The 26,428-nt window shown below is 33.3% G+C and overlaps 2 protein-coding genes across 5 annotated transcripts; one reads left to right on the top strand and one right to left on the bottom strand.

Moving 5' to 3' along the window:
• Positions 1 to 3,207: 3,207 nt before the first annotated feature.
• LOC116011932 (cytochrome b5-like) lies at positions 3,208 to 6,059 on the top strand. Its single transcript, XM_031251366.1, has 3 exons — positions 3,208 to 3,404; positions 5,490 to 5,556; positions 5,639 to 6,059. Exons 1-3 carry the CDS (start codon positions 3,318 to 3,320, stop codon positions 5,887 to 5,889), a joined length of 405 nt encoding a protein of 134 aa, XP_031107226.1. The 5' UTR covers positions 3,208 to 3,317; the 3' UTR covers positions 5,890 to 6,059.
• Positions 6,060 to 11,804: 5,745 nt separating this feature from the next.
• LOC116014334 (protein SIEVE ELEMENT OCCLUSION B-like) lies at positions 11,805 to 16,532 on the bottom strand. 4 transcript variants are annotated; one of them, XM_031254369.1, is made up of 8 exons: positions 16,396 to 16,532; positions 15,494 to 15,583; positions 15,022 to 15,398; positions 14,646 to 14,728; positions 14,241 to 14,380; positions 13,598 to 14,149; positions 13,359 to 13,478; positions 11,805 to 12,610 (listed from the first exon to the last, which is right to left on the bottom strand). In XM_031254369.1, the coding sequence occupies exons 6-8, from the start codon at positions 14,129 to 14,131 to the stop codon at positions 11,918 to 11,920; spliced, it is 1,347 nt and encodes a 448-aa protein (XP_031110229.1). In that variant the 5' UTR covers positions 14,132 to 14,149; positions 14,241 to 14,380; positions 14,646 to 14,728; positions 15,022 to 15,398; positions 15,494 to 15,583; positions 16,396 to 16,532; the 3' UTR covers positions 11,805 to 11,917. The 4 variants fall into 3 exon arrangements, with proteins under 4 accessions (XP_031110229.1, XP_031110232.1, XP_031110230.1 ...); XM_031254370.1 differs by having other exon boundaries at positions 15,022 to 15,583; XM_031254371.1 differs by lacking the exons at positions 15,022 to 15,398; positions 15,494 to 15,583.
• Between the last annotated feature and the right edge of the window lie 9,896 nt (positions 16,533 to 26,428).

Here is a 26,428-nt window from a genome sequence, read left to right on the forward strand (position 1 = left end):
CAATTAAAATGTATTACAGGTGCAAGTAAAATGTACACTGAGCATCAATACTAAATGCACCTAACGTTATAATTAGGTGCACCTAGGTGCACAAATGTTAACAAGATAAATTACTTGCACTTGTAAGTGAAAATTGGTGCACTCGTAAGTGATTTTACTTGCACTTTTTACTTGCATTTAGTATATATATATATATATATATATATATATATATATATATATATATATATAATATATATATATATTCGGGACGGGACGAGGCGGGGTGGGGTATCCCTGTCCTCGACGGAGAATTACATGTATTTCCCGTCCCCGTCCCCGTTCCCCGAAAAATTTCTTCATCCCTGTCCCCGTCACTCCCAACAACCTAATTTTTAGTCGAGAAAGAATATAATCCTTGTTATGTTTGTTGTAAATACTTCAATTTAATGTATGGTGAATATAGGGCCGGTCCAAACATAAAAGAGTCCCTATATGAAAAACTAAATTTTTTTTTTTAATACCAGAAAGACTTATTGAAGCACAAAGGGGTCAATATCGCATCGACTAAGACTCGATCTCATGATCTCCCATACGAAAAAGTTACTACATACATGCCATCTGAGCACAAGGTGTTTGACACTAAAATTTAAATTCAATTATACTAAAAAATGATAAAATCAAATAACATGAAATAAGATTAGAAAATTTTCAACAATTTTTTAAATACAAAATAATCATGACAAAAAATTATATATATTATTATGATTAAAAAGTTATAAATATTTTAGAATTGCAGAAACCACAAAATACATTTTTCGAATAAACATTACATATTTACATTACTCATTAGTCATAAAAGTATTATAGATTTATAGCCCTATAGGTGTGTTGTGTTACCTGTGTGAATTGTAGAGGGAAATAAAAATATAAAAAAATAAAATTACAACATATAAATTACAATGGACAATGGTGTAGCCGTGTAGGATACTAGGATCCAGCGAGCATATTTATGGATAGTTAATTGCGCATAAAGTAGCGTGAATCCATTGCTTAATCCTACCTATATGATCTCCAACTCTTTATTTGTTAATTAAAATTCTACCTTAATTACAATTCTTATTAATTCTCTTATTTGCCCTTAATCTAAATATGTAGCTAAAATGTTTTATAAAAATCTGCTTGTAAATTTAGCGACGAATTCTGAATTATCGCTAAATTTTAAAAAATCGCTTAGTATATTTAGCGACGGATTTGAAAATTCTTCGCTAATTTGTAGCAAATAAAAATTATGGAATCAACCATAAACGCTAATCTATTGTAAATTCGTAGCTATTTTTTGTGCCAAAGTTTACCGCTAACATTAGCTACATATTTAGCAATGGAAATCTTCCATCGCAAATCCCTCACTAATCCGTCGCTGAATGACCATTTAACAAAAAAAATTAAAATATGTCACTACATTGTTACTATTCCTTCGCTAATTTAGCAACGGAATAATTCCGTCGCTATTTCCGCGTTTTTTGTAGTGTGTCACTTTACACATAATTAATGGGAAAAATATGTATATGGTAATAATTTATGTACTGAGTCTCAATATATGTTTTTTGGATCAAAAGTGGAGGGGGAGACTCCAGCAGTACACTTAAAGCAGTGGTGGACACACGACGTAGCGTGATTATACCCATTTTGTCGTTAGGAACGATTTCCTCCAAACTGAGTGGAGGAAGCTCAAAAGCACTCCATTCCATATCCTGTAAGGCACCCATGTTGGTGAGGCGGTCTGCCACCATGTTTTGCTCACGAAAAATGTTTTTGAACCCAATCTTCTAGAATCTCTTTTTCCCCTCTTTGATATTCACAACCACCTCACGCATAGGATCTCTCATAGTGGTATATTCATTAATCCATTTAATGACTTCCTTGGCATCCATTTGGACTTCAAGGTCACGTATGTCTATATCCCAAGCCCACTGGATACCCTTTTCAATAGCATTCGCCTCCACTTCCTCAATAGTCTACAATATATGTTAATAATTATTGTACTAAAATCGTCATTTTCCCTAAAATAAATATATGTTCATATAATCAAATATACATACATATATATATGTATATTTATTTATTTTTTAATATTTAAACATTAATAGACATTTATTTATGATTATACACACAAGAAAAAACTGTAGGAAGAATTTTTGAAACTAAATGTTGATGTAGCAGTCGATAAGCAAGACACGCCAAGCTAGGATTCTGATGTGTTCTGAGGGACGACCATGGTCACTTTCTTGCATCTAGAGGTTCAAAGTGAAGAGGGTTATATAGCCCCAAGGAAGCAGAGGTAGTATCCATAAGATAATTACTTGGTTGAAGTCTCATGCTTTTGACAAAGTAATTATGGAGATTGATTCACTACATGTGGTACAAGGCCTCAACTCTAAGGTGGGAGACTCCTCCTTTCATGTTATTTTATCTGAAATTAAAACTTAATGTGTATGTTTGCTCATATTAGTTTAGTGTTCACTAGACGATCAACGAATCATGCACCACGTGTACTAGCCAAGTAATTTGTTTCATTGTCTGATTACTTAGAGTGGTTCTAAAATCCTCCCAACTTTGTTTGTAATGCTCTTTCAGTGGATATGAATTAATCATCTTTAATTTTTCAAAAAAATAAATAAATGAGATAACCCTATTACATAGCGTAATCTCACATTTGTTAAACAAACCCCCTGGTGTAATAAGATTAAGAGTTAATTTAAAAAGTAGTCCTTTGACTATTGACTTTTACCAATTTTTGTTCTCAACTTTTAATTTTATCAAAGTTATTGTATTATGTGTTTTTTTTTTTAATATTATTTGATAGCAAAAATGGTAGAAAAGGGCATCGGGAAACAAAGTGAAGAAGAAAGGTTGAAATATTTGATTTTACATTTTTGTCTTCAATTTTAACACCTATTTAACATAGATTTAACAAAAGGACCAAAATTGATACAAAATCAACAGTTAAGGGACTAACATTAGTAAAATTAAAAATTAAGGACAAAAATTAATAAAAATCAATAGTCGAAGGACTATTTTTGAAATTAACTCTAAGATTAATTAGTGTACTTTTCCAAAAAAAAAAAAAAATTAATTATTGTACAACTCAATATTATTGACCACGTGTGGGTGGAAGCTTCGAGAAGTCCAACTTCTCGTTCGTGCTCTTCAACAAACGTAAAGGACCGTATCTCGACTCTGAGTTTAAGAGAATCCACAACTCTGAGTTTTAGTGAGTGAATCCAGAGAGCTTTCTCTCTCTAACCTCTATCACTAACGCAGATTGCAGCAAGAAGATGGGTTCAGATCAGAAAGTGCATAGCTTTGAGGAAGTCGCGAAGCACAACAAGACCAAGGATTGTTGGATTATTATCAATGGAAAGGTTAGATCTTCTTCGCTCTTTCCATCTATCCTATCTAATTTTCCTTATCAGATTAATTTGTGAGTTATTTCATGATTAAAATTTATTGGAGTTTTTTTCTGAAATTTTCGTAATCGTTACGGTGCGATGTTGTTTTAAATTATCGAAAATTTCCCAAATTAGCGGAAACTATTCGAACCTGACAAGATGAATTTATGGTATTACAATCCTTCTGAGCTCATTGATGTTCAGCACATCTCTGAAATTTACATTGTAGGGAAATCGATCATTTAATTATTTTGTTGCTGTTTTTGGAGCTGTACTATTTTTTTTTTGCTAATTGATATTGATTGAACTAATTCAACCAGCTTGTGTTTATAGCTTCACATATATGGTAGAAAAGTATGAATTAAATTGCATATAGTAAACAATACACAAGTGAAAAATATAAAGTAGATCGCATGTAAATTGAAGATTTTGAGCTAATAATAATTTAGTAGAGCTTATGGTAAATGTAAAGAGCTTATGGAGTGATTTTAGTTAAGCCCGAAAGTGATGATTTAGTGTCCCTTCATCCTTGATGGTGGAGTCTTTTATAGTGGAAGAATGAGAAGGACTTTATGGCTTTCACGTTGAAATAATTTGGTGTAATGGCTATTCAAGGAGAGTAATGAGCTTATTCAATATTCAAGGTGGAAATAATGTAATAATGGGGATCTATGGTGGAATAATTGGTGGTATGATGGAAATTTAGGGTGGAATAATGCTCCAATGGTTACTTTGTTCGAGATTAGTGATTCTCCAATGGCTGGTTTGATGGGGCTCTGTGCTGAGTCATCTATCTTCTGGTCAAGTGGGATATTATTATTTTTATCCCATTAGATATATTACAAACCTCAATAACTTGTGTTCAGATATGTGATGATCTTTTAATGAAAAGGTAATTAATATCATAATATAATTTAATTAATAAGTAACTATGAATTCGTATATAGGCTTCAATGCCCTGATAATACTTATGAGCTCATAAATCTTCACTATAAACTCTTTTAGACTCCTCTAACAAGGTTAGGCAGGTTATACTTAGGGTGCGTTTGGTTCGCACATGGGAATCGGAATCGGAATGGGTATCAAATACTTGGTAAGGGTAATGGGTTTTGGTGAAAGTATTTAGCATGTTTGGTAGTTGGGTGGAATGGGAATGATTATTAATAGTTGGAGAAGAAATGATGAAAGAAGATGAAACCCTTATTTAATAAGGGTATGGGTTTTGCCATTAATGGGGTATTCCAAACCCATAGTAGCATTCACAAAACCTATCAACCAAACACTAACAATCACTTTGATACCCATACCTTATGCCTAAACCCCCCAACCAAACACACCCTTAGTATTTCTAATTATCCCTTTTTCAGACCTAGAGTTTGTCAAGGGGGGAATTTTTAGGATGAACTCAAGTTTAACTCCCAACCTAATTGGACGGTATGTACTGACATTATGTCTTCATTGAATTGTATTGAGCACGGAACTGCTAAATCCACCGTCAACCAGTCTGCTAGGTTATGTTGTTGGTAACTTGAATCCAAGTTAATCTTGACCCACATCTTCATCCGTTATACAGAGTTTCTTATTTCTGTAACCTTTAGCTCGTTCTAACTGGTGCGTACATGCATAAGATATGTCAAAAAAAAATTATTTATAAAAAACAATCTTAATCAATATTTTTTAGTGCTCTATAAATGCCACATTGGAATTGATTTCTTTTTGATCTATAATATGGTTTCTTTCTTCTGTTTCTACGTGTCAGTTATAGCCATCTTATAGACATGTTACTTCATTAACCAACACTAGCTACCATAAAGTATTGTTGCTGACATGCCCATTTAATAGGATGTGAGTCATGAGACTCACTTCATGCAAATTTTATGATTACGTAAAATGCTTATTACACTCTACTTCTTCTAACGAATCTCAAGTCTATGGTTTGCTCTGAATCTTCCTATCTTGATTCTTGATGAAGATAGAATGAAGCTGGGTGAACTTTATTGAACATCTATTAGTTTAGAGAACAGTTCCTTACAGTTGAACTCTCAAATGGTGTATTAGGTTTATGATGTAACTCCATTTATGGATGATCATCCTGGAGGTGATGAAGTCCTGCTTTCAGCTACAGGTAATGCTATCACTCATGTTTTTTGGGAAAGATTATAATCACCAAGAGTGGCTTCTGAATTTGTGTGATATTATATTTTTAGGGAAGGATGCAACAAATGATTTTGAGGATGTTGGGCATAGCGATTCTGCTAGAGAAATGATGGATCAATATTACATTGGAGAGATTGACATGTCTACAGTCCCATTAAAACGCGCTTATATTCCACCACAACAGACCCCATACAATCCCGACAAGACCCCAGAATTTGTGATCAAGATTTTGCAGTTCCTTGTACCCCTATTGATCTTGGGCTTGGCCTTTGCTGTTCGACACTACACCAAGGAGAAGTAGTGGATTCGGATGTTATTGTCCATGTGTTCAGGCAGTTGTCTTTAATACTTTATGTTAATTGTTTAATGAGAACTTCTTTCCCCTTTTTGAGTCGCATTGTATGCAACATGAACTACCAAGCTGAGGTATCTGATCCTGTTATTTGATTAGACCTACCTTTCATTCTCTTGTGGTTCCTTATGTTCACCACCTTTGGGCATTAGTTGCCTTAGAAAGAGATGGATGCAGAAGTGGAGTAAGTTATTATTGATAACAGGTTTTTTTTTTTTTTTTTTTTTTTTTTTAAACGGTAAAATATATAAACTTCATTAAATGGCATCAAAAGACAGAGCATTACAAATGAAAATAGGAGGGTCATAAAGCCACTCCATGCAACTAGTCATAGACACAAATACCCAGGCGCGGAGCCAGGAATAATAGGTTGGGGGGGAGGTGGGGTGGCAAATTTATAGAGCCCAGGAATAATAGGTTGGGGGGGAGGTGGGGTGGCAAATTTATAGAGTATGCTAGTCGACAATTGTATAAATCATACAATATCATTATAAACACCATACATATGATTGCGTCGATTATTACGAATAATTATTTTTAATTATACAATGTGCAATAATATAATATATGAATATATAATTATATAATTATTTTTAATTATACAATGTGCAATAATATAATATATGAATATATAATTATATGAGTACGATCGTTAAGGTTGTCAAACATTATTTTCAAATTTTTCACGTAACACAAAATATATACAATGGTAAAAAATTGAAAATAACACTTTTCATCCTTAATTTATAGGGTAATTGTAGAATTCGTCTCTAATTATTGTTGGTCGTGCTCACTTTTGTCTCTAAGATATACTCCGTAATTGATGTTGTAAATTCCGTCGCTTTACTAACAAAACATTAGCTAGTGACAAAATTTGCAATGTTAGTATAGCTTAAGAGCAAAGGGTGAGTACAACCTGTTATTAAAAGGACAAAATTCGCGACGTCAATTATAGTTTAGTGACAAAAAATGAGCACGACCACCAATTATGGACGAATTCTACAATTATTCTATAACTTAGAGATGAAAAGTGTAATTTTTCGTAAAAAATATTTACATTTAATAAAGAAAAAAGCTAATTAATAAAGAAAAATGGTTAATTTGATTATTTGATTTATTTATTTTTATTTAATGAATTTAGGTTTATATATATATATATAAGTCTATTCAGGTGAGGACTAATGTATTATAGAGGATTTTGAGGATCAATCCTAGCCATTGATTTCTAAAAATTAATGGTGTAGATTTAGGTAATGTTTAGATTAGTTTTTTAGTTAATTAAGGGAAAAGATGATATTTTACATTAATTAGTTTTATCGAAAGCTTTTGATTAATTAATATAGAATCACTATTGAATTATAATTAAGGTTAGAAAATCAGTACTGCATTCCATACGGACGAAACAAAAAACAAACCAAAGACTCGCGTAGAAAAGGTTATGAACACCAATGTGTGCCTATTTACTGAGTATTGTGTGCCTATAACGTATGAGTTGTGTGCCTAACGTGAAAAATAATAGAAGTAGGTTAATAAAAGTTTTAAAGATAATTGTTTTTTTAAAGGTTATGAACACCGGTGTGTGCCTATGTCGTATTCAAATGCTTTGTTTTTATTAATTTTTTTGGGAAGAATTTTTTGAATCAACTTCATGTAAATACTTGAATTACCTGTGAGTCTGTGACGTATGAGTTGTGCACATAGCGTGAATAATAATTGAAGAATTATCAAACGCATGTAACAACGCTTGATAATTTTCTTCTGCCCTTTTTGCATCTGCATAACAAAACTATAATTAATTTAATGTCATTGCTAAATTATGATTATTTTTGGTAAAATTGATCTATTTAATCAAAGTACTGTAATTTTGGATTTAATTAATTATTTTAATTAGAAAAATTAAGGATTATATTATTTGTTTGCATAACAAAGTTTACAGTAGTCAATTTATAATAACTTCATTTGCACTATAATGATATGATATTCATATAATTATAATCATAAATATTTTGCTAAAGACCTTGTGGTCTAGTGACACCCGGTGTCCTGGTTTACACTCTCACATGGATAATGGGAGTGGGTTCAAGCTTGTGCTTTAATACTTTGAGAAAGTAGCTATGAACAGATACTACATTGTCTAACAAAGTCAGTAGTAATCATAAATATTTCGTAACTAAATATTAAGCCAACGTATCCTAGTAGTGGATACATTGGACACTTCCGCCATCATCTGATTTTGTGGCCTGAAAAAGAAGAACATGACTAATTAATTAAAAACAAATATCAAAAGATCAATCTTCACTTTACTTATTTACGAATTCTTAATTAAACCCAGTTTACACTTGTTTTTATGCAAATGTAAATTAATGCTTTGAAATATTTTTCTACTTTGTTATATTGTATTAATGATTCACAGATAGTTATATGAGATATTACAACTAATTATTTACAATAATTATTGAAAAATTAGATTGAGGTAGAATATATGTAATTTACTTTATACAAAGTTAAATCAAGTGGTGCTACTCGAGGTCCAAAATAAGGAGGTGGGCGTAGGCAACAACACTTCTTGCGATCCAATAGTTTGCCAAAAACATTGATGATGAATGTCGAAGTTCAACCATGAGCTCGGTGAGATCAAACATGGACTTTATTGAGTCATTCAAAAAAAAATCATTCTTAGTGGATAGTCCTTTCTTCTGATGGCATGATTGTGAGACAACTTCAAATTTTCCTCGAATGATCGCAAAACATGCGAGTAACATTACTCCCTTAGCATGCCGCATATACTTTAACAACAAACTTAGTAGATAAATGGCAGTTGAGTGACTATCATCATAGCTTACACAAGTGAAGGCTATCTAAAAATGAGAATGAAATTTAAAAGAAAAAAGTCATCATTTAATTTGTACTCATAAAAAATTGTGTGATGAATGTGATTTATATATACCATACCACAAAAGAGAGTTGTAAAACAACAAATGAAATCTCCTTCTGGATGTGTTCTTGTAACTGTAACCTGTCTTGCATTGCTTCTCGAGGAACCTAAACGCATACTCCAAAGCTAGTGTGATTAAAACAAGAATGGAATTAACTATTTCTAATCAAGAATAGTAAGAACATTTAAGAAATCTCTCTTTGGTGTATGATTATTCGATGAAAATTTACTTGGTGACATTGATAATAACAATATGAATTTGTATTGTATATGCGTTGCATTTAAGTGATTGTATGATAAAAATTCATTCACTATAAGTGCATATATATACAATGGTAACTAAATCTATATATTTGTCAAGAAAATAATTTTAAAAATAATTTAATTCAAGTATATTGACAAACAACATTAAAAGTGAAAATGTCCTCCACAAGCTTGAGAAGACAATTAGCATCAACATCTATGCCACCATTCAAATTATGTGTATCCTTAACTTGTTCTATGATGATCTTCTCTTCAACATGAGTCATTTGTAGTTGTGGAATTGTTGTTCTTGATGGAGAGAGAGGTTGGGTTGCCATGTCTTGCATGTAGGTAAGATAAGAATTGAAGATAAGAATTGGCTCTTTGAAAATAGAGTAATTAAGGTTTACTACTTGGATTGGTTTTAGTCATGACAACCTAGCTATTATATAGTATAGAGATTTAAAACCTTGTGGAAGAATTAATTGAATTTGCTTCACGGTAAGGAAAAGAACCAAAAAGGAATATAATCATTTATTTCATTTAATTTTTTGATTATTATATGAGAAGCTTGTCTTCTTGCTTACAAAACACAAAAGTAAAATAGAATAACTGTTAAGGATAGTATTATTTTTTGTTTTGAAAAATTTCCGGTCTATTATTTCCTTCCATTACTTTTATTACTTATTCTTGAGAAATAAAAAACAAATTCCTCATGATCATCATATAATACAAATCTTATTTTGTCTAGTCTACATACCAATTTAATAATAGGTAATAGCTAAGCTTTTTGGAAGCTTGAATAACAAACAAAATTAAAAGAAGAAAAGAGCAATGGGATATCAAAATCATTAGTATGTGTTGTATTATTTTATCTCTTGTATCGCATGCAATTATTCTTTTTCTTTGCCTAACAATGCTCATGCTCTAATTGTTGTCCATTTATCTTATAAGCTAATAGTTTTATGAATCTTTACAAAATTTCATCACTCACTTCATCAACCTTAATCTTACCTAAATATTAAATCCTAGATGAGACGATGTTATGAAATCGTGGACAAAAAAACTTAAAATCATCAATACCAAATAAATAATCACACACCTTTCTCATCTGTTTAGTTGTTTTAATTTTCTAGCTTCTTCCGACATAAACAATTTTCATATCCAGTTGGAATTAGGAACAAGCTTCTTGTACCTTAAGTATAAATTCTTGAATTAAAAATCTTGTATATAAGAATTAATTGCCTTTATTTTAAATTATACTGTAATAAAAAATAAAACTGAGAATACAATCACTTTTCCCTACCTAACTTGGATTGTATGTACATTTTTGGATTATATGAAAACCCTGCCTTCTAGCTTCCAACACACAAAAGTAAAATAGAATAACAAGGATGCTAAGGAAAGTATTTGTTGTTCGCAAAATTTATTATTGTCTCTTTTCTTGCCCTTATTTTTCTTACTTATTCTAGAGAAAACACACATTTTATTTGTCTAGTCTACTAATTTAGTACCTAAGCTTTTTGGAAGCTTGGACAACCAAAAGAAGAAAAGAGCAATGATAAAAGAATTAAAGATGTAGGTATGTAGAAATTATATCTTTATGTATTTAAAGGAGAATTGAGTGATGAAGTAAAACATTGTAATATTGATTTTGTGCCCCAAAGAATATAATCAAACACTTTACAAGAATATTTCTACTTTGCCTCAACTCCACTCTTCTATATATCATGTTCTTGAGATTCTTAATTTCTTGATAACTAATAATACACTACTACAAATAAAAAGTGCTAACACATACAGATTCAGTTGTACGTACTAGCTAATTAAGCTAGTTGAACTTCATTCATACCTCTCACATATAAGTATGGAATCAGTGTTATCTTCTATATAAGGTTATGAGTTATTAGACTAGCTAATTTATTAGATTTAATTTTTTAGTGTATTACACCCATGTGCATTATAGTCTTGTTGAATGACCAACACTGTCAAAACATTAAAATTATTGTTTACTAGCTACCAAGTAAACAGACAACATTGGCAATAGTAAATACAAGATAACAAGAATATTGTTTTGACAATTCTTTTCCATAAATTCTTAGAATATTTTGACTTATTTTGAGACTTATTCCCCTAAGTGATATCTAACTCTCACTTCATCCTTAGAATGGCGAGACTTCGCAGTTCGCAGCACTAAATTATTTCATTTGCTTCAATTCCGTCGCCCAACCACTCTTCTTTCTTAGCATCCTTGGACGCACTGAAATCATTGTAATTATGTAGTATATGCGTCGTCATGTGAATTTGAAGTTTTTCACACTGTTTCTATAAATTATTGTATTTTAATTTTTGAGTTTATTTCATTATTATTTTCTCGACTATGATGGCATTACTGTTCCCAGTTATCGATTTTGATTTTTTTTTTTTAATTTTAGTTTAAGATTTTGAAAAAAAAAATTCTATTTTTAGTCCACAATATAATGTTTTTAAATGCAAGAGGGAGGGATTTGATGAAATGTTGACAAAATGATGGCAGTTTGCCTATTTAATATTGGGGTGCAGCTCTGGTTCTTATTCAATTCATTGTCGTGATGTCTGCAGACCTTCATTTGCAGGCTGATATTACAGATTTAATACATTTTTAATTTAATGCTATGAGAACGTGAACAAAGTAAAGGTTGTTTGTATATTATTCAATGAATATTACAATCAAGAACGTACAAGTATAATCATAATGCCTGCATGTAGACTACCGCATCATATTATAAGGTGTGCGAGTGGAATGCAAACTCTAGTTGATTATATTTGCCAGTCTTCGTCCTCCTCCTCATAATATAAATAATTGGTCGGACCATGACAGCAGAAGAAAGTGACAAATTTATGCATGTTCTGGTTACATTGAGGGCAAGACAGAGCCTTTGAAATTTTATCCAAATTAGATGAGTAATTGAGAGCACAAAAATGGTGTTGATGGGAAGAAGAACTTTTAAGCATCTCATAGTAATCCTTGAATGCTTGTTCAAAACCATTGGCATGTGCATTGTTCTTCCACTTCTCATACTCATTCAACACTCCTAACATTTTGTCTCCCATATCACATGCAATTATTCTTTTCCCTTTGCTCAATAAAGCCCATGATCCAATTGTTGTGCATTCATCTTCATAAGATAATAATTTTCTGAGTCCTTGCAGAATTTCATCACTCCCTTCATCAAGTCCAATCTTACTTAAATATTGAATCCTAGATGAGGCCACGCTATGAAGTCGTGCCCAAAACCGCTTAAAACCATAACGTCGGTCAAAATTTGTAAATTCATAATCACAGGCTCTCCTCACCTCTTCAATCATTTTTCTTCTTCTTTTTCCAATGTATGCAATTCTCATATTCATTTGGAATTTGGAACGGACTTCTTGTACCTTAAGTACAAACTCTAGAACGCGTTTAATGTTATTGCCTCCGCATAAGAAAATGTACTTTTCATCATCATCCATCTATTCAAAAGAAAAATACATAGAACAATATAATCTTTTAATAATGCTTAATTGAATGTTCATTTAAAAATAAAAAATACATATTGAATACAGAGTACTATTTTTGTTTTAAGCATGAGCAGACGTATAAGATAATTGAATTGTAGTGCATAGCATGGATGGAGCCACTATATATGGGGACAGCTGCTCCCTTCCCCCACCGCATCCCTAGCCTTTATATATATGCATGCATATATATACATATATAACATTAAATGTTATATAAAATCTATATTTACGTTTAAATTATTAATAGTTTGAGTAGCTTAGTTGGTTCAATTCTAAACTTAGTTAGTTTAAATCGATCTAATTAGTAACATTTTTCCTTTATCTTCTCTTGTTTATTTTATCTCTTTCATTCCTTCAAGAGATAAATTAAATATTTTTTAGTCTACTTTATGAATTATTTAATTAACAAATTAAATGCTCTTTTAGTCTACTTTTTTTGAATCATTTAATTAATGTAATATAGAAGTTTATATTATACTTCATTGTATTTGAATTAATTTTTTTATAAAAAATTAAAGTTGATCCTATTAAAAGAAATCATATTTTTTCATAAATTGTGCTAGATAGATTGAATTTTTGATAGTGAGAGGATTTGAACTCTCAACTTCTCTTTAAGGGATAAGAGTGTACTACCACTCATGCCAACTAAGCTTGTTTGAATTATTGATGAAGTACAATTCAGGGAGGATTTATGACTTACCCAATCGTTCAGCATGTGTTGGAAGTTCCAATATTTGGATCCTACCACAAGCTTAAGATTCCAAGATTCTTTATCCCACAAGGATTGTTCCCTCTCATATGTGTAATTGTAAGAACGGAACTGAAGAATAAAAATATTGTATTTGTATAAATAATCTTTTAGTAATTTTTTTTAAATCAATAAAGGTAAACATGAACATATTATAAGCTACTAAGAGTTTAATTATAAGATAGACATACCGAACTTTTCATCTTCGCCTCGATGTTGTCCACCCAATCTTTGATCTTTATGCGGACCTCTCTCGCGAAATTATGTATTTGTTTGTCAATGTCATCAATCACACGGTCAGCACCTGAAGTCCTTTCCCTCAACTCATTTTCTAATGAAGGGATTATATCACTCGATCTCATTGTTCTCCCATCATCATATATTTGAGATCCCCATGTCAATATCATGTGCAGTGCATTAGAATGAACCAATCTTCCCCGTTTGTCCAGTGAAATGACAATAGGGTCACACCCAACTTCAAAAGTTGAAAAGCAGCTATCTTTAAGAAATCTTACAAATTCTGGTGCAATCCATTTTTGTGGATCCAATACACGGTAGGAGATAAAGGAATGGCTTATTTGTATATGCTCATCCAGATCATTTATAATTGGAACCCAAATCATCTTTACTCCCGTGGGCGCCACAGCATATGCATAACAGGGAAAGTGTTTGCCAGATGATATTAGTAATAGCACTCCCTCCCCTTCAAACTCATCTAATCCCATTCAATGAGATGACACTCTCTAATATAAAAGATATTTGGAGGTCATTAGTATTTCACGGATGGATATATATATATATATAAATAAATAAAGAACAAATGCTTATACATACATGCGATCTATCTTGGTGCCAAATTGGCTTCTCTTTATTATTTTTGACATTGAATATCAATTTAAGAACGTCCAAGATATTTGAAGAATTATCAAATGCATGTAACAACGCTTGATAATTTTCTTCTGCCCTTTTTGCCTCTGCATACACAAAACTATAATTAATCATTGCTAAATTATAATTTTTGGTAAAATCTATTTAATCAAAGTACTGTAATTTTGGATTTAATTAATTATTTTAATTAGAAAAATTAAGGATTATTTGTTTGCATAACAAAGTTTAACTTTTACAGTCAATTTATAATAACTTCATATGTACTAGAAATTACATGATTTTCATAATTATACATGAATTATAATCATAAACAATTCGTAACTAAATATTAAAATTAAATATTAAGCCAACCTAGTAGTGGGAGGCTGGAAGCCAGAATCTCTTTGATTTTGGTGGATACATTGGACAGTTCCGCCATTATCTGATTTTGTGGCCTGAAGAAAAAGAACATGGCTAATTAATTAATTAAAAACAAATAATTAAACAACAATAAATCAACCTTAACTATACTTATTTACGAATAGTTAATTAAACCCAATTTACACGTGTTGTTTTGCAATGTAAATTCATACTTTGAAATATTTTTCAACTTTATTATATTGTATTAATGATTTATAGATATTTATATGAGATATTACAACTAATTATTTATAACGATTATTGAAAATTAGATTAAGGCAGAATATATGTAATTTAATTTATACAAAGTAAAATCAAGTGGTCTTACTCGAGGCCCAAAATAAAGAGATGAGCGTAGGCAACAACACATCTTGCGATCCAGTAGTTCGCCAAAAACATTGAAGATGAATGTCGAAGCTCAATCATAAGCTTGGTGAGATTAAACATGGATCTCATTGAGTCATTAAAAAAATTTTCATTGTTAGGGAATAGCATTGAGTTTAGGCTATTTCTTAGAGAAGCCATGTTGTAGGATAGTCCTTTCCGATGACATGATTGTGAGGCAACTTTAGATTTCCCTCGGATGATCGCAAAACATGCGAGTAACATTACTCCCTTAGCATGCCACATATACTTTGACAACAAACTTAGTAGATAAATGGCAGTTGAGTGACTATCATCATAGCTTACACAAGTGAAGGCTATCTAAAATTAGAATGAAATTTAAAAGAAAAAAGTCATCATTTAATTTGTAATCATAGAAAATTGTGTGATGAATGGGAGATTTATATTTACCATACCACGAAAGAGAGTTGTAAAACATCAAATGAAATCTTCTTCTGGATGTGTTCTTGTAAGTGTAACCTTTCTTGCATTGCTTCTCGAGGAACCTAAATGCATACTCCATTAACACAAAGCTAGTGTGATGAAAACAAGAATGTGTCGGCAAAGAATGTTGCAACAGCCATAATTAGGCAAATATCAACAATTGACAAAGAATTAGGCAAGTCAAAAAGGGTTAGGCATGGAGTTAGGCACCTACCAAAATATTTATTATTTGGTCCCTAAACTTTGGACTAACTACAAAATGACCCCAATTTCTCAACTATAAATAGGGAGGTCATTTTGCCATTCTAGTCATCCCAAATCATTCTATTCTTCCCTCATATACTAGAGATATTAGAGAGTTTGTTGAGTGTATTTCTCCTTCCTAGCAAGAGAGAATTATCCTTGTTTTCTCCTTGTTAGTTAGAGAGTGGTTGTAACTCCTATTTTCTCATAGTGAAATTCTTCTACCCTTGCCCGTGGTTTTTACCCTAATTTGTTTAGGGGTTTTCCACGTAAAATCTGTGCCTCATTTATTTTTCTTTCTCAAATTATTGTTGCAATCTGATCTATCCCACTTCCGCGGGCGCAACAGAATGGAACTATTTCTATAGAGGAATAGTAATAACATTTAAGAAATCTCTCTTTGATCCATGATTATTCGATGAAAATTTACTTGGTGATCATGACATTGATAATAATAGTATGAATTTGTATTATATTTACACTCATTAGGTGATTGTATGATAAAAATTCATTTACTATAGGTGCGCGCGCGCGCACACACACATATATATATTCACACGCACAATACACAATGATAACAAAATCTATATATTTGTCAAGAAAATAATTTAATGCAAGTATATTGACAAACCGCATTGAAATTGAAAATGTCCTCCACAAACTTGAGAAGACAATTTGCATCAACATCAATGCCACCATTCGAATTATGTGTATCTTTAACTTGTTCTATGATGATCTCCTCTTCAACATGAGTCATTTGTAGTTGTGAAACTGTTGTTCTTGATGGAGAGAGAGGTTGAGTTGCCATGTCTTGTAAGTAAGATAAGAAGAGAATAATTTACTCTTTGAAAAGAGAATAGTTATGGTTTACTTGGATTGGTTCTAGTCATGACAACGTAGCTCTTATATAATATAGAGATTAAAAATCTTGTGAAAGAATTAATTGAATTTGCTTCACAATAAGGAAAAGAACCAAAGAGAAATATAATCATTTATTTCATTTTTGGATTATTATATGAGAAGCTTGTCTTCTTGCTTACAAAACACAAAAGTGTAAAATAGAATAACTAAGGAAGTTTAAAGGATAGTATTATTTTTTGTTTTGAAAATTTTCTCGTCTCTTTCCTTCCCTTTCTTTTATGAGTCACACTTGTATGAGATCGTCTCAAAGATCCTTATTCGTGAGACGGGTCGGATCGGGTCAAAAGAGCATGCAAATGTTATACTTATATGTGCAAATGTCATACTTATATGCTCAAATATAATACTAATTAAGAATACAATTTTTGTTACTTATAAGAGAAAAAGTAATACATTTTTCATAATAAGTAATGTTGACAAGTGCCCCTTACTTTTAAATCGAAATGTAAAAGTATTGTATTTTCCGTTAAAAGTATTACATTTACCTTTATAAGCAATAAAAATTTTATTTCTGATTAGTATTACATTTGAGCATATAAGTATGACTTTTGTACGTATACGTATTACATTTGCATATTGACCCGACCCGACCTGTCTCACGGTGAGACGATCTCACACAAATTTTTGCCCCAATTTAATAATAGCTAAGCTTTTTGGAAGCTTGAACAACAAACAAAATTAAAAGAACAAAAGAGCAATGGTAAAAGAATTATAGATGGAGGTAGATATAGCTTTATATCCATCTAAAGGATAACTTAGTGATGAAGTAGATGCACCACCAATAAGCCTGAAGATATGTGCAATTTTATATATTTTGTTAAGAGACTTTAATTGGTGCATCTTCAAGTGAACAAAAGCATTAAGAGCGAGCAATTTAGAAGATCAAAAACAACTTCTTGCATGAACAATGAGAATAAATGAAATTTCAAGAATAACATAAAATTTCATGACAGAGGTCACCTGAATTCATCAGCATATAAAATAAAATTCAAAGCCTTAATCTCTGCATCCTTACTTTGTATATGAAGCTGAGGCCTATACTAGCTTAATCCTTTAATCTCTAAAGCACTACTGAACTGTAGGAAATAAATTAAACATGCTACTTTAGTACTTCTCGATCTTCAGTTACTGAATAAGAAAAAGAAACATTATAACTTTCAGTTATCCATTGTGATTTATTTTATTTTTAGTTTTCCATTTAAAAAGAAATGTCGTTCTATTTTTTAGTCCACAATATAATGTTCTTAAATGCAAGAGGGCAGGGGTTTAATGAACTGTTCACAAAATGAGGGAATTTTGCCTATCTAGGATTGGGGTGCAACTATGATTCTCCTTCTCATCTCAGGCTGATGATACGTAACAGATTTAATACACTTTTAATACTATTATTCTAGTTGGGACATTGAAAACGTGACCAAGTTAAAGATTTAATTTGTATGCATATTCAATAAATAATATTACAACCATGAACCTACAAGTAGAAACATATATAATACATGCATGTAGACTACTACAACAACCCTAACAGCCATACAAAGTAAGTTATACTCTATTAAGTCTAATCACACTTGGGAACTAGTAGATCTACCTATAGGGGCGAAATCAGCAAATGGATATTGAAAAGAAAACGTAGATGTAACACCCCTAACTTTCAAGCTGAGATAAGCAATAAACTTAAGGCAAAAGCTATCAAATCTCAACGCTAATAATATAAATGCGGAAGCGTTAACTAAACCAAGAGGGGGTGCTACGCCACATCCAGGCTAACAATAACCTAGATGTTAAGGCGAATTCCAACATAAGTCTCAAAAATACTCAAGATCCAACCGAATCTAAAACAAGTCATTACAATCATATTGTCTAAGGCACACAGGCCCAAATGGAGGAATAGATTACCAACAGGCACTAAGCTAAACATAATGAAGGAATAGAACTACAGCTAGCGCTCTCTCGTGCAGATCAACTCCACACATGGAAAACAATTAGAAATATTAGCAAAGAAATGCTAAGTAATCCTCCACTCACACTCGTGAGAAATACAATAGTATAGCATAGCTTTGTAAATAGATTTTTCACAAGCATATAGAATATATGCCAACGAAACTATCCTTTGTTTAAAAACCAGATGACTCAACAACAATAGGTTGAATGAATCATAAACCAAGGGCACCTCAATGAATTCAATATCAAGGAATGAATCCACAATACCACAGTTCCATAATAAGACACTCAACCAAAGCACAAGCTCAACTGAACAACACAAGTGAAACCAACCGATCAACAACTAACCTCACATCACTCCCTTAGAGTGACACAACCCAAGAAACATAGAATCAGCTTCAAACCAAAACCTCCCAACCACAACATAAATATAGCATACCACAGAGGTATATAAACCAAATCACAAAGGCGTGTAAGCCCAATCACAGAGGCATACAAGCCCAGTCACAGAGGCATACAATGCCCAACCACAGAGGGATACAATGCCCAAACCACAGAGGCGTACAAGCCCAATCACAGAGGTGTACAATGCCCAAATAACCCCCTTCCACATACTAAAAGATATACATAGAGCCGTAGCTCGAATAACCACTTTCCAAAAGACATAAGAAACCAAAGGATTACTCACCAGAGTTCAAGACCTCAACATATCAAACTCAAGTTTATTTCCAAAGGAAAATAATCATACAAGCAGTACTCAGATTCAGAACATGATCAACAGGACATCATGCTCAGAACATTAACCTAAGAATTAAACCAATAATACTCAATCAATATTCCAAGGTAAATGACCAACAACCATGAATCAATACTCAATAATCAGGATAGTATACTGACAAAATACTCAGAATATACTCTAGGCTCAATAATCCAACAAAACACAAGCTATTCCCAAGAAATAATCCACAGGATTCCACAATACACCAAAACACATATATATGAGAGTGAAAGTAGATTTAGTGAGACATGGAGGTTACCTGAAAAAGCAGTTTTTCAACGTGTTGTGTGATGTATGGATGCGGTGTATAGTGGTGTGTGAAGAGTGTCGTCCTCTGGGAAGGCGTAAGGGAATTGGCAAGCAAGAGGATTAATCACAAGGGCTAAAAGTGTTTGAAAGCTAGTCCGGAGCATTTATATGAGTAAATCATGTGAAGAACGAAACAAGCAAATGCAAAAGAATAGTAAAAAATTAAAGAGAAAAGGATTCGAGCCAACTCATCAAGCATGTTTACCCTCGATTTCCTATGGTCCTAGGACTTAGCAATGCTTATTGGACAAGATTGAGACAAGCTCACTAGTGCCAACGCCACTCTCGTGGACGATGGCCTCTCTACCATACCTTAGCTTTATTCTCATAAGAGCTAGGCTAGAAGAGGCAATTCATCAAACACTTGGTGTGTCTCTTGCCTTCTAATCTCCCTTTTCTCAAAGGTGAGAAGGAAATGTGGATGGTGAGTGCTAGGTATACTCCCTACTCTCGTAAGTGAGTATTCCTATCCTAATCCTCTATTGCAACCGGATCCTTGTTGGCATAGAGTCAAGACAATCATCCAATCCACAATCAATCATCAAACAAGCATTATCTAATCCTAGGTTTAAGAAATTAGAACTCAAGGGAGATTATGCAAGACTAATTGATTCAAATCCTCAAAAGATCTAGCTACTCATAGCGAAAATTGAAATCAAAAAGCAATTGAACTAAAAAAGCAATAGATTCAAATCAACAAAAGAAATTGAAATGCAAGAATAGAAAATGAAACTAAGCTTGAAATTGAAGTAGAATCCTTGAGTAACTTTGTTCAATACAATCTTGCAATGTAATTTCTTCTCTAAATCTAGCTATGAAACATGATCTTGGAGTGGTATTGAGCTATGGAATGGAGAGAATTTTAGAGCTAAAACCTAGAGAGAGAAAAGTTCTTCTTTTGGGAGCCAAGAGTTCTCCCTTCAAATGATTCCCTCATCCCTTTTAAAAAAAGTGAATAACCGCCAAATTTCCGGGATGGACGCTTGGCTGGACGCGCGTCCAATGGCGCGTCCAAGGCGTGCTGCTGTTCTGCTTTGATAACTTCATAGAGTTGAATTCTGGACGCCACCTTGGACGCGCGTCCATGGGCGCGTCCAAGGCAGGCTTCTGTTCTGTCTTGAAAACTTCAGAGAGACAATTTTTGGACGCCACCTTGGACGCGCGTCTAAGGCCTTTGGACACCACCTTGGACGCGCGTCCAAAGGCGCGTCCAAGGCATATTTCGTCCTCCAACTTTGGCTTGTGAATTCTTCTCCAAAATATCGCCATTTTCTGTCTTTAAGCACTTCTTTTTACCTACAAAACAATCGGTAAAGTGTGGAACGGGGTACGATGACAATATGAAGTATTCTAATGCAATTTAGGACTAAATCACTCATAAAAGCCATGAATTATGCACTAAATGATCCAAGAATAACCTTATGAAGTTGGCATATTTTGCACTTATCATTACCTCTATGCTAGCTTCTCCAAACACAATCTCCTAGCTCACCCAATTAAGCCTCCATCATCACCATGATCATCTTGACCCAAGGAATACTCCAAAGAAACCACAAGAAATTATAAAGAGTAAGGAAATGAAGAACAAAATGCAATCTAACCATGATCTAACACTTACCCAAGCTTAGGAATCCCTAAAAGATCGAGAAGTCTTGACTTGAATCCTTGCTAGGAAGAAAAGATGATTTTGTGTAGGGATTTTTGAATGACAATGTCGTGTGAAATAGTGTAGAGGAAGAAGAAGACTAGATCAATTAATTAATAGAAGGCTTTTATATGAATCCCACAGAATCTATACATACATAATATATGTAGTATTCAAATATGGGCTCTTATAATAGGAATGAGCTAAGCCTTATCCAAGAATTAATTAAATAGCATAAGGCTTCAATCATTAAAGAATTGGGTCAAATAAATGTACAATTTATTATAAGGGATGAAAGACTCCGATTGGTATTCCTTACAAAATTAAATTAGAGAACTGGGCCTCCTTATTTAAATAGGCTAGATTAGGGAGTATATATTTATTTAAAAGACTCGAGCCTAATTAATTAAATTAACCCCACGAAAGAGAGAATTAGCGGGGTGCAAGGCATGATTTAAATCCGGGGTATTACAGTAGACCTGATGGGTCAATTGAAAGATTTAATGCAAGGCTTGTAGCCAAAGGCTACAAACAGAGGTTTGGTAAAGATTAGTTTTGCATGTATTCACCTATAACTAAAATAGCTACCATATGTGCATTGTTTGCCTTAGCTTCATCTCACAGGTTGGTAGTCCATCAATTAGATGTCAAAATAGCCTTCCTAAATGGGGATCTAGATGAAGAAATTTACATGGAGCAACCACCTAGATGTGTCGATCCAGGACAAGAAGGAAAGGTATGTAGACTTATAAAATCTCTATATGGATTAAAACAAGCTCCCAAATAGTGGTATGGAAAATTTCATAAAACATTATTAGATCTAGGTTACATGGTTAATAGATCATATGCTTGTATGTACTCGAAGGAGATTGAGTCTAGCATAGTACTGATATGTATCTATGTAGATGATATGTTAATTTTTAGCTCAAATTTCAATGCGATAAAAGAGACTAAAAAATCGTTGTGTGATAAGTTTGACATGTGGGGTATGGGGGAAGCCAATTTGATACTTGGAGTAAGAAGTCATAAAAGTAGAAGATGGCTACAAGATATCAAAAAATCACTACACAGAGAAGTTATTAAAGCAGTTTGATAGCTTTGAGGTAACCCCGGCTCAAACTCCATATGATCCTAGTGTAAAGCTATCAAAAATACAGAGACATGAGTGTCTCAAGAAAAATATGCGAAAATAATTGAAAGTGTTATGTTCTTAATGAATTATACCAGACTTGATATTTCCCTTGCATTAATTAGACTAAGTCGATATACTCATAACCCAAGTGAAGCTCATTGGCATGCACTAAAACGAGTGTTGCGCTATCTAAGTGGCACAATCAACTAGGACTTCACTATTCTGGATTTTCTTCTGTCCTAGAAGGTTGCTGCGATGTGAACTGGGTCAATGACAGTGATGATGTAAGCTCCACTAGTGGGTACATGTTCACTATAAGGTGGAGCAACTATATCATGGAAATCCATGGAGCAACCATGTATAGTTAGATCAACAATGGAGACTGAATTTATAGCTCTTGATCTAGATGGGCAAGAAGCCGAGTAGTTGAGAAACCTACTAGCAGACGTGCCATTGTGGGGGAATACTACACCATCGGTACCCTTACATTGTGATTCAAAAATTGCTATGTGTGTGGAAAAGAATAGTGTCTATAATGAAAAAAGGAGGCACATAAGAGTCAGACATGAGTCTGTACGGAAATTAATTGTGAATGGAGTACTCACATTAGAATATGTGAAGTCTGAGAGGAATATTGCATATCCATCAATGTGATACCCCTTAATAAATTATTCCGGAATTACCCTCCACGATTATTTTCTAAAATTAAATCCATTGTTTCTAGTGAGCCCAATTCTTGAATTAAGAATATTTTCTAAGGTAATTCTAAATCAAAAGCCCAAATCCTTATGCTAGTATATATATATATATATATATATATATAGACATTTGATTCCTAATATTATGGGCTTTCTCCTTATTATATGTGTTCATTTATTTAAAAGATGAATCATTTGACCCAATAATTATTCTTGTATATAGAATTATTATAAATAAAGATCCAAGCCCATTCTTTAATTAAATCTTTCACCCTAACATATACATATATGTATATATGTATTGTGGTATATATTCAAGACTTAACCTTATCTAGAGATCACACTCTCTGCATTCCCTTACTCTTCTTCACGCCATTTCCTTCAATTTCTCCTTCAAAGATTGGCCTTCATTTCATCTTCAAGATTTCAAGCAAAGATCATTCTTTTATTGTTCTTCAAGAATGATCATGGTAAGATCCTACCTTTTCTTGCATTTTCTTCCCTTTGTTGGCTATCTTTATGAACTCTTTCCTCCTTCTTGTGGTGGGTTTTGGGTTGATAAATGATCAAGAAGTGATGGTTGCTAGGATGAGTTTAGGATTGATGGTTGCTTGTGGATTGATAAGCTTCAAGAGGTAATCCTCCATGTTACACTAAAACCTATCTTCACTCTTGAATATATGTATACGATTTGGTGTTGTGGAATCCTGTGGAATATCTTTGGTTTTAGCGTTTGATTTGTTAGATTGTTAAGCCTATATTGTGGATCTATGGACTTGTGTTCATTATCCTCCAATCTTGATGTGTATGAGTATTTGTTGTTATGGATTCCATGTATTATTTGGCTTTTGAAATGTGTAATCTGATGATATTCTGGGTACTGGAATGAGCTATCGTGTATTCTGTTCTAAGTCTGGGATCAGTGCGTTGGGGTTGAACTTGCGGTGCATTCCGGCGGTATAATGTGTCCTGTTGGGTACTCCGCATGTGTACTAGCGGTGTGGTGTGGCGGAAGGTGGTGTTCCGCCGGGAGGTTCCGCCTCTTCTTGTGGAAGAGTGCGGCGGACCGTTGGGTTCTGCTAGGTTGTTCCGTTAGTATGGGTAGAGTGGATTGGCGGTCTGTTGTGTTCCGACAGTTCGTTCCTTCAGTTCATTTCCTGGTTATGTTCCAATGGTTGTTTTGTGATCTATTGACTCTGTTGTTTCACCTTTGATTTGGGAGTATATTCTGAACATGTTGTTGAGTATCTTACGCTGATTGTTGAGTATTGGTTCATGGTTGTTGGTCATTTATCTTGGATTATTCATTGAGTATTGTGGTTGATTCTTTGATGAATGTCTGAGCATGTCCTGTGTTCATGTTTTGAATCTGAGTACTGTTGGTATGAGTATTCCCTTTGGAATTGAACCTGAGTTTGATGTGTTGAGATCTTGAACTCTTGTGAGTAATTCTTTAGTTTCTCGAGTCTTGTATACCCTTTTGGAAGTGGTTATTCGAGCTACGGCTCTACATGTGTCTGTTGGTATAGGAGGAGTTGTTGGGCTTGTATGCCTCTGTGATTGGGCTTGTATGCCTCTGTGATTGGGCTCAATGCCTCTGTGATTGGGCTGGCATGCCTCTGTGATTGGGCTTTCATGCCTCTATGATTGGGCTTATAGGCCTCTGTGGTACGCTTATTTATGTTATGGTTGGGAGGTTGTGGTTTGGAGATTATTCTATGTTCTTGGTTTGGGGTCACTCTAGGGGAGTGATGTCAGGTTGTTGCTTGGTTGGTTTCACTTGTGTTGTTCACTTGAACTTGTGCATTCGTTTGAATGTTATGTTATGGAACTGTTGTATTGTGGATTCATGCTTTGATATTGGATTCATTTGAGGTGTCCTTTGTTTGTGATTCATTCAGCCTATTGTTGTTAAGTTATCTGGTTTTTTTAAACAAAGGACAGTTCCGGTGGCGTATATATTCTATATGCGTGTGTAAAATCTATTTACAAGTTATGCTATACTATTGTATTTCTCACGAGTGTGAGTGGTGGATTGCTTAGCATTTCTTTGTTAATATTTCTAACTGTTTTCCAGGTATGGAGTAGATTGTGCATGTGAGAGCGCTAGCAGTAGATCTACTTCGCCTTTATGATTAGCTTAGTGTTTGTTGAGATTATTCAGACATTTCAGGCCTGCGTGCCTTAGACTCTTGACTTGTATTGACTTATGTAGATTGTGGTTGCCTTTGAGTATTTATGAGTTGGATTTTGGATTTTGCCTTAGCATCTAGGTGGTGGTTAACCTAGATGTGGCGTAGCACCCTCTGTGGTTTAGTATCGCTTCCGCATTAATATAATTTGGTTCTAAGATTTGCTAGCTTTTACCTTAAGATTTTTGCTTATCTCAGCGTGAAAATTTAGGGGTGTTACACTCTCACAAATGGTCTAAATAGAAAGGTCATCCTTGATAAATCAGGGAGATGGGTTTAAAAATTTGTGAGGTAAAGAATTCATGATTGACACCACGATCGTGGTCAAATGCAATCATGAAAAAACTTACATATATACCCATACGAAACTAAACATGAGATGTTCTTAAATAAGAGGCCTACACAGAGGTAGATCTAAAGTTAAAGTGTTTGACTTCTAAAGAACCTGCATTTTAAGGGTTGATGTGTTCACTTGAGTTCAAAAATACTCACTTCTCAATGAGTTCAAGATATAATTCACTTATGCGAAGAAATTTACTCAAGTCACTACGTGTTAGTTCAAGTTTAAACATTAGCATCAAGGTTAACTCTTGCGTCTCGCTCAAACATCTTTTCCTACTACGCTTGTTTGAATGTGTGGGGGATTGTTGGATATAACATTCAAATATATGTGTAGTTTCCTATTAAATATTGTCCCACATTGCTTTTTTTAGGAACCCTTTGTATTGAGATTTTGATGATACCAATAATAGGAGTTTAGACCCCCAATTTTCTTAGTCAAGTCCAGTCTTAGTCCAAATAACAAAAGGGCGAACCATTGTCTTAAAAGTCATGTATTAGTGGTTTTTTCAGCTCATTGTATCATAGCTGATGGACTTCAAATTGTCTAAGTACCTAAAGACGAGCCATGGACCTGAAGACCAAAGACTTGAAGATAAGAGTGCAAGACCAAGAGGTGTCAAAAGGTCGAATCATGGAAGGGTCCACCTCTTGATGATCAAGGCCGAATGATAAAGAAAGATGATTCGAGTAATTATTGGGCGAATGA

Source organism: Ipomoea triloba, chromosome 3, assembly GCF_003576645.1.
Source record: "Ipomoea triloba cultivar NCNSP0323 chromosome 3, ASM357664v1".
NCBI lineage: Eukaryota > Viridiplantae > Streptophyta > Magnoliopsida > Solanales > Convolvulaceae > Ipomoea > Ipomoea triloba.

Coding starts and splice junctions, on each gene's coding strand:
- LOC116011932 (XM_031251366.1), top strand. CDS start 3,318: ATGGGTTCAGATCAGAAAGTGCATAGCTTTGAGGAAGTCGCGAAGCAC. Junction 3,405..5,489: donor GGATTATTATCAATGGAAAG/GTTAGATCTTCT, acceptor ATGGTGTATTAG/GTTTATGATGTAACTCCATT. Junction 5,557..5,638: donor AGTCCTGCTTTCAGCTACAG/GTAATGCTATCA, acceptor TTATATTTTTAG/GGAAGGATGCAACAAATGAT.
- LOC116014334 (XM_031254371.1), bottom strand. CDS start 14,131: ATGGGATTAGATGAGTTTGAAGGGGAGGGAGTGCTATTACTAATATCA. Junction 13,479..13,597: donor AGGCGAAGATGAAAAGTTCG/GTATGTCTATCT, acceptor TTTATTCTTCAG/TTCCGTTCTTACAATTACAC. Junction 12,611..13,358: donor AACACATGCTGAACGATTGG/GTAAGTCATAAA, acceptor TCTTTTGAATAG/ATGGATGATGATGAAAAGTA.